This window comes from Periplaneta americana, chromosome 11 (assembly GCF_040183065.1).
Source record: "Periplaneta americana isolate PAMFEO1 chromosome 11, P.americana_PAMFEO1_priV1, whole genome shotgun sequence".
Classification (NCBI taxonomy): Eukaryota; Metazoa; Arthropoda; class Insecta; order Blattodea; family Blattidae; genus Periplaneta; species Periplaneta americana.
In genome coordinates this window covers 163,950,508-163,960,021 of record NC_091127.1, presented here as the reverse complement: position 1 = coordinate 163,960,021, position 9,514 = coordinate 163,950,508, and the positions used below count along the sequence as shown (strand labels likewise).

The 9,514-nt window shown below is 33.2% G+C and overlaps 1 protein-coding gene across 2 annotated transcripts in view; it reads right to left on the bottom strand.

Moving 5' to 3' along the window:
* Window positions 1-9,514, bottom strand: part of LOC138709555 (gustatory receptor for sugar taste 43a-like) — a 71,793-nt gene that overhangs the window by 20,558 nt on the left and 41,721 nt on the right. For both annotated transcript variants that reach the window (XM_069840414.1, XM_069840413.1), the window contains exon 5: window positions 2,647-2,950. In XM_069840414.1, coding sequence (XP_069696515.1) covers window positions 2,647-2,950 — 304 coding nt within the window. The remainder of the gene's footprint in view (window positions 1-2,646; window positions 2,951-9,514) is intronic.

Below are 9,514 nucleotides of genomic sequence, written 5' to 3'. Positions count from 1 at the left end.
TCCTGTAAACTCGAATACAAAGATAATTTTACTTAAAACCAATGGATATATTCCAAAGGATGTCAAAAATACAATTATACATCTAATGTTGTAACAATGACACGAAATATTACGTTAAAATCATTTCTAATACTTCGAACTATCACCGCCGTGGCACTGAGGTAATAGATCAATGCAAATTTAAAATGACTATTACACTTTTACTACATAATACTATTTTTGACCAATAAAACGGTACGAAAGGACGTCTTTCAACCAATCATGGCCGTTTATCGCACAATTTTACCCAGTCCCTAGCATTTGTTTAATTTTATCTCTTCCCTGGCATTTGTTTCTTTGTTTGCCAACATTTCAAACTGCACTGGTCTGGACGTCAAAAAACAGAAAATTACAAACCACTCCAGTCGATGCACAGCAGTTTCAAATATGACTCGCATTGGCATTCAAGAACAAGAATTAATAAAGATCACTGGGTCATAGCTATGCATCTTCCCTGAAACCCTATTTACAAATAAATGAAGAGCACCATTCGGAAATATTGAAATCCTGTACAAGGAATAAACCATGTACAGTAGGCCTACATCAACGAGTTCCATTTCTTTTACGTCCAATATAACATCAACTGAACCATCAACCACTAAAACATTCAAATTAAAAAAATTACATTTTCAATAATTGTTCCTTTTAAAATTATTCATGTTTATCTTTATTTCATCGTCCTTAATTAAAACGTTTCTTGTTTATTTCATCATTCCTAATTAAAACTTTTCTAACTCTCGTTCATATTATTTAGGTTATGTTATAGTTTCTGCTATATGATATTATGGATAGTCACGTATCAGAGATTGTGTAATATTAAGATTTATTGAAAATCATCTGTCAAGTGACGTTGATTACTGGGATCCGGATAATTGAAGTGGAATGCAACTGTTTTAATAAAAATGAAACTGAATCAACAAAGCCTTCTTGACTAGTAACCGTCCACAGAGTTCAATGAAGATTCCATAGTTGGCACAACTGATAACAAGAAAACAGCTAATCATAACACACTACTGCCATCTAGCGTAATATTTGTAATGTTGAGATGGTACAGTAATACATTTAAAGACAGTTGTATTTTCGTAAGTCAATATTTTATTGTATTGGAGTACTTCGTTACTTCTGATCTTTATATACTTTCTTCTAATCGTGTAATAGTCAATTAAAACCCACTCGAGTTTTGATTTTCTCTAGATAAATCAAAACCTCTAGTGAGATTACTGTTGATAAAAATCTCTAGTGAGATTACTGTTGATAATTTCACTCTTTGTTACCCAATGAATTTATAAATAAATGTAATTCATTTCAGTGTATTAAAGAACTCGTGGAAGATTTACATAACTACGTATTATAGCCTACCACAAGTACTGATTTTTTTTTTTTGTGAAGGGCGACACTCAATTAAGTTTTCACAGTTTTAAACAACAAACAGCTTCTTGAGTACTTATGGAAAAAAACTGAAAACAATTACGGCAGCCACTGAATTACACATACATACATAGTCTACATACATACATAGCCTACATACATACATACATACATATGTACTAGTACGCACATACATACCCGTACGCACACGCACACACAAAACACATACACATATACATGAATAGATAAATAAATAGACAGACAGACATACATACATACAAATAAGAAAATAAATAAACAAATAAATAAAAAAGAAAGAAAGAAAGAAAGAAAGAAACAAACAAACAAACAAACAAAGAAACAAACAAACAAATAAATAAATAAATAAATAAATAAATAAATAAATAAATAAATAAATAAATAAATAAATTTCAAGTGGAATAAGTAGGTCTATATAATTTTAAGTAAAATTCACGTTAGTGACCTTACTTTCAAATTAAACTTCATTCGAGACTAAACCTCGTGAAACATGAATCTTATCTTTAATTACATAGTAATAGCTTACAGCAGTAAAATTGTGGAAATATTAAACATTTTGTTCTCTATTACTGTATCTTGTACAATAATGAAAATTGGTACGTTTAAAACACTGTCCTTTTTTTGTTTTTCAAAATTCAGTTCACTGTGCAGTGATGAAGCGTTTCCCACATAACTCAAAAACTATCCAACGTTCTGTGATGAAATTTTTTGTGTGTATTTATACGTGTCATATTTACAATACGATGCAAGATCCATTTGATAGATTCTCTGATAAAAAAATAAATTCATTTTACAAAATGGTCAAATATCAGTATTTTCTTCTAACACAAAATAAAAAAAAGTATTATTTATTAAGGAATGTAGTTGAAAGAACATGATATTGCAAATATGAATTTCAGCAATAAAATAAAAGACAGAGAACATGAAAAAGTTAACAAGTTTATGAGTTATGAGGGAAACGCTTCATCACTGCGCAGTGAACTGCCACCATTTGTAATTTTTTTTAAATCATAAAATTATTTTTTTTTCATATAGCAGAAGAACAGTGTTTTACACATACCAATTTTCATTATTGAACAAGATACAGTAATGGAGAAAAAAAAGTTGAATATTTCCAAACATTTTTCTCCTTGTACCTAACCTCTTAACTGGAGGCCCCTGTATTCCTCACTTCACGCCATGAAACTCATTCCACTGTACCTGGATGCCATACATGTCATTCACTACGGAAGCCACTTCACACAGCATGGAGTGCGCTTTTCGCAGAGTGAAGATCAGGTGATCCTGTTTTGTTGAAGTGTCATCCATTTTCAACGGATGGACTGTTACCGACAGTAATCCGGCACTAGTTGTTGAAGGAATTGACGTCAAAGTGGATGCTCCGAATATCGCGTCGACTGACGTCAGCGAAGGCTTCAAAATCATGTCGTCCACGGCGTATGTATTGCCGATCTTTTGGAAATTACATTCACTGTCCAAGTTAGACTTCGTAGTCCACGCCTCGCTGCAATCAAAAATTATTCATTAGAAAAATATCACTATTCTACACAAAGTCTCTGCATAAATTGTTCACGGTTGCATGAGAACGAGAGGGAAGAAACAACAGTCCACACGTGTGGAGTAAAGGCTGGTTCACAATAAACCGGGAACGGAAACGACAACGGGAACGATAACGGAAATATTATTAAAATAAATGTATTTAAATATGAACATTCACAATTAACTACTGTGAATGCTCACATTTAAATACATTTATTTTAACATTATTTGATTTCTAATTCTCGTGTCGTTTCCGTTCCCGGTTTATTGTGAACCAGCCTTAACGGTTAACACGTCTGGCCTGAGTTTGATTCCCGGTCGGGGTAAGTTACCTAGTTAAGGTTTTTTCTGGGGTTTTCCCTCAACCCAATATGAGCAAATGCTGGGTAACTATCGGTGATGGACCCCGGACTCATTTCACCGGCATTATCACCTTCATCTCATTCAGACGCTAAATAACCTAAGATCTTGACAAAGCGTCGTAAAATAACCTACTAAAAAAAATGAGAGACAATAAAATTATGACGAATAAATCTGCCTCCACATAAATGAAACTGAATTTTCTTTACATCAAACAAAAAGTCGAAATGACTCATTTACACCTAAATTACCTGTTAAATAAATTCAGAATTAACTTACTTACTTATTGGCTTTTAAGGAACCCGGAGGTTCATTTCCGCCCTCACATAAGCCCGCCATTGGTCCCTATCCTGAGCAAGATTAATCCAGTCTCTATTATCATATCCCACCTCCCTCAAATCCATTTTAATATTATCCTCCCATCTACGTCTCGGCCTCCCCAAAGGTATTTTTCCCTCCGGCCTCCCAACTAACACTCTATATGCATTTCTGGATTCACCCATACGTGCTACATGCCCTGCCCATCTCAAACGTTCCTAATTATGTCAGGTGAAGAATACAATGCGTGCAGTTCTGTGTTGTGTAACTTTCTCCATTCTCCTGTAACTTCATCCCTCTTAGCCCCAAATATTTTCCTAAGTACCTTATTCCTAAACACCCTTAACCTATGTTCCTTTCTCAAAGTGAGAGTCCAAGTTTCACAACCATAAAGAACAACCGGTAATATAACTGTTTTATAAATTCTAACTTCCAGATTTTTTGACAGCAGACTGGATGATAAAAGCTTCTCAACCAAATAATAACAGGCATTTCCCATATTTATTCTGTGTTTAATTTCCTCCCGAGTATCATTTATATTTGTTACTGTTGCACCAAGATATTTGAACTTCTCCACCTCTTCAAAAGATAAATTTCCAATTTTTATATTTCCATTTCGTACAATATTCTGGTCACGAGACATAATCATATACTTTGCCTTTTCGGGATTTACTTCCAAACCTATCTCTTTACTTGCTTCAAGTAGAATTTCCGCGTTTTCCCTAATCGTTTGTGGATTTTCTCTTGACATATTCACGCCATCTGCATAGACAGGCAGCTGATTAACTTAATAGAATTAACTCAACACTTAAAAATGAGCCCAAAACTTTTACTTACAGATATAGCACATAACAATGTGGATGGTTTATTTGGTATTCATCACACGGGACCTACGTATATGCAAGTACAGTGCCGAATTCAGGCCTAGGCAACCTAGGCAGTTGCGTAGGGCGGAAATTTCCAAGGAGATTGGAAGGAGAACAAGGAGCGGGCAAGGGAAACAAAAGCAAGACAAGGAGAACAAGGAGAATGTAGGTGATCAAGGGCAATATAAGGAAAACAAGGGGAAATCAAGAAGAACAAGGGCAATATAAGAAGAACAAGGGGCGGGCAAGGGAAACAGTAACGAAATGAGAACAATGGGAATACAAGTATAATACATCTTACACGTGTGTCATCCTGTATGATATAATCGGATGGGGAGGAACAACAAAATTTACACTTTCTTCACTGCTATTGCTCCGAAAGCGGATAATTAGAAGTCAATTGATTATCAAACAAATTTGATTTAGCTATTCCGATTTTAATGTTCTTTTCGAATTGAAGAAATAGCCTAGGCCTACATAAATACACATTATTGAAATATTGTCATAAAAATCGTCAAACGTGTAAAGTAGATCTTCAGGTTTAATCTATCAGGAGAGATATATATGTCACTTACATGAACCTAAATTTTATACAGCCAATGGATTAAATCGAAGCCAGAAGTACGGGTCAATGCAATATAACTCCGTATTGATAAAAAAATCCAGACATAGGAATTTTAAGAGGCATATTGGTCCGATAAATTAGCAAATAAATGAAATAAGTATAATAATCCTTCAATAACTGTCATTAACCTAAGAATAATACAAAAGTTACTTTAGGTCATTACCATCGGCGGCCGGTACTTACAGTACTTAACAAAAGTTTAAGACCATGAGCAAATTTCATATAATTATTTTCTGGTCCTATATTTTTGTTTCTATTTCCCTCATGAATATTTTGTCAATTATTTGGACTGTGAGATATCTATCGACGCAAAGAAAGTAAAATTATGACATTTAGTTTTCGAGTTATGATTTTAATGAAATATTTTGTTACTGTAAAAAATGTTACATTTATAATTACGGAATAATTTATTCATGCTAAACCAACATGTTTATTGTAGTGATGATTTTTTTCAAGCAATTTGAGAAGTGTGAGAACACATTGGTACCAGAAAGAAAAATTTTAAAAATTTTATTTTCGTTTTATAATTTTTTGCATATTTTTCCAAAATAAGGAAAATAATATTAGAAATAACGTTAAGTAAAGGCATTCATAGCTTCACTGTGGAATAAGCTAACGTAACCGGACCTACGCCAATCGAAAGTAAGAAATCACGTACTTTCGATTGGCGTAGGTCCGGTTACGTTAGCTTATTCCACAGTGAAGCTATGAATGCCTTTACTTAACGTTATTTCTAATATTATTTTCCTTATTTTGGAAAAATATGCAAAAAATTATAAAACGAAAATAAAATTTTTTAAATTTTTCTTTCTGGTGCCAATGTGTTCTCACACTTCTCAAATTGCTTGAAAAAAATCATCACTACAATAAACTTGTTGGTTTAGCATGAATAAATTATTCCGTAATTATAAATGTAGCATTTTTTACAGTAACAAAATATTTCATTAAAATCATAACTCGAAAACTAAATGTCATAATTTTACTTTCTTTGCGTCGATAGATGTCTCACAGTCCAAATAATTGACAAAATATTCATGAGGGAAATAGTAACAAAAATATAGGACCAGGAAATAATTATATGAAATTTGCTCATGGTCTTAAACTTTTGTTAAGTACTGTACGTGCACATAATAAAAGTAAGAGACAAAAATATGTTTTGTTTTAAAAACCTCAAAAATATTTGCTTAATTTAAATAGTTACCGTATCTTTCCATTCGGTATTGTTAAAGCATTTGAATCGTCCGCCTTGACACGTTTCATCATTCACCCACCACTGCATTGCGAGATGTGCTAAGCACAGGAAAGATGTCGACATGGAGAAATGCGCATGCTTCAGTTACTCTTTTCACTTCCCCGGAAGCACCGAAAACCTCAACAAACTGCTGTCCCTCCTGTGCTCACCAAAGAGTAGCCAGAACAGAATTGCCAACTTATGTATTTAGTACATAAAACTTCATTTATTAAAAATGTATTTAAATATGAAACATTTATTTTTTGTATTATAAATGTGGTTTTTAGCCATCGTTTTCAATTCTTCTAGTTCATAAAATTAGACATATATCCAGGTTGATGTCATTTAAGTGTGCTTAAATGCGATAGGCTCATGTTAGTAGATTTACTGGCATGTAACAGAAATCCTGCGGGGAAAAATTACGGCACACCGGCGACGCTGATATAACCTCGACAGTTGCGAGCGTCGTTAAATGAAACATGACACATTTCAATACTAAGGTGATATACAAGTTCCCCAACAGGAAGGAGAATGGATTTTAATTTTAGTTATTAGGATGAGTGCTATTATTATTATAACTAGCCGTACCCGTGCGCTCCGCTGCACCCGTTAGAAATAAATATAAAGTAATTACATAATTAAAATAGGACGTTTGATCCAGGGAACATTCGTGTTTGATAGAAGGATAAATCGTTTATTATGTTACTTAATTTAAATTGTATTTGCATAATTAAAATGCGATCATTTTGATCCAGAGACACTCATTTGGTCATAAAAGTTATTTTAGGAAATACAGGAAACGAATGTACAGAATAGCCTATCAAGTTTTCTGTGCATAAGAAGCTATTTTAATTTTACCTGTCCTCGATTCACTCAGAAGTTACTGTAATAACATTATAGCATTATGTCCATCCAGATAAACTACACTTTCCATTGGTGAATTAATAATTAATTATACAAATCGGTTAATTTAGCTTCCGATATTACTTCATACAAACACAGAAACATTATCTGTAGGCTATCTTTCATAGCTTTCGATTGTTGCTGTCCAAGACCCCTTATAGACGAAGTCATTTGTTTTTTAATTCATTACACGGCCTTAGATGGCAGTTATTTTAATTTTAAAACTCATTTATCTCATTAAATATCAGTCCTATCAACATTTTTCATGGAATAAAACTTATCGGAAATTATTTTTGAAGAAACTTTTGGTATGTAACATTTTTCACAAAAATCAATAATAAGCGATGTATTTCGATTTATTTAATTCAGGCCCCCTTATAACCCCCCTTTTAAATAATGTATTTTGAATGCCATATGGTCTAAAATCTAAGTTACAACGAACTTAATTTATATTCCAATTTTCATCGAAATCCGTTCAGCCATTATCGCGTGAAAAGGTAACAAACATACAGACAGACAGGCAGACATAGAAACAAAAATTTCAAAAAAGCGATTTTCGGTTTCAGGGTGATTAATTATATATGTTAGGACCAATTATTTTTGGAAAATCGAAAATTACCAGAAAAATTTCGGCTACAGATTTATTATTAGTATAGATTATTATTATTATTATTATTATTATTATTATTATTATTATTATTATTATTATTGTTGTAGCAGCACATACATTTGAAAAGTCACGAGCCGCCACTGGTCATTACACAATCAAACGTGACAAGCGCTTTCGCCAATTAAGGCATCTTCAGGTCTAGTAGCATATAGTGATACTATGAGCATAAAGACATACGTAGAATGGCAAAATAATAAGATACGATAAATTGCATGATGTGAAAGTGGAGAAGATCAATTAAAAACAGTATTGCACGAATAACTGCACAATCACAAAGTAATGGAATAATAATCACTTAAAAGCGTAGTGATTGTCGTGATTAATCATCATACAGAGTCCAAATATTAAAATGCAAAACCATACATTAAATGGAAGACTAGAAGAACATGTGTGCAGAATAGATGCATGAAAATAACATAGTTAAAACGGGTAAAATATTTCAGCAGTCATCACGACGCAAAATATTGGTAGCGTGCTAAGAATAAAATTGAATCCGTGGAAACAACCGATGTTTCACGGCCAGTTGCGAGATGTGCTACTAGACCTGAAGATGCCATTAATTGGCGAAAGCGCTTGTCACATTTGATTGTGTAATGACCTACTGTAACTTTTGTATTATTGTTAGGTTAATAAGATAGTTATTGAAGGTTTATTATACTTATTTCATTTATAGAAATTTTAATTTCCATAAGTATAAGAATAAAATTAAGCAAATTATTTACCTAGTATTCATGTCCCCCCCCCCCAATTTTCTTCTCTCTTATTTTTTTTATTTTATTGGGTTATTTTACGACGCTGTATCAACATCTAGGTTATTTAGCGTCTCAATGATATAAAGGTGATAATGACGGTGAAATGAGTCCGGGGTCCAGCACCGAAAGTTACCCAGCATTTGCTCATATTGGGTTGAGGGAAAACCCCGGGAAAATCCTCAACAAGGTAACTCGCCCCGACCGGGATTCGAACCCGGGCCACCTGGTTTCGCGGCCAGACGCGCTGACCGTTATTCCACAGGTGTGGATCTTCTCTCTTATTTCCTAATATTAGTAGACCTACATTCGTTCATTCAGACTTATATTCTGTTCTTCATTTGATTCTCTTTTTATCAACAGTAATCACACTAGACGTTTTGATTTATCTAGAGAAAATCAAAACTCGAGTGGGATTTAATTGACTATTACATGATTAGAAGAAAGTATATAAAGATTAGAAGTAACGAAGTACTCCAATACAATAAAATATTAATTGACTTACGAAAATACAACTGTCTTCAAATGTATTATTGTGCCATCTCAACATTACAAATATTACGCTAGATGCATGCTAGATGGCAGTAGTGAGCAATGCCTTCTCGTCGAGAAGTTCTCGATCTATTATACACGATGGCAATGTTACTAGTCAAGAAGGCTTTGTTGATTCAGTTTCATTTTTATTAAAACAGTTGCATTCCACTTCAATTATCCGAATCCTAGTAATCAACGTCACTTGACAGATGATTTTCAATAAATCTTAATATTAAATAATCTCTGATACGTGACTATCCATAATATCACATA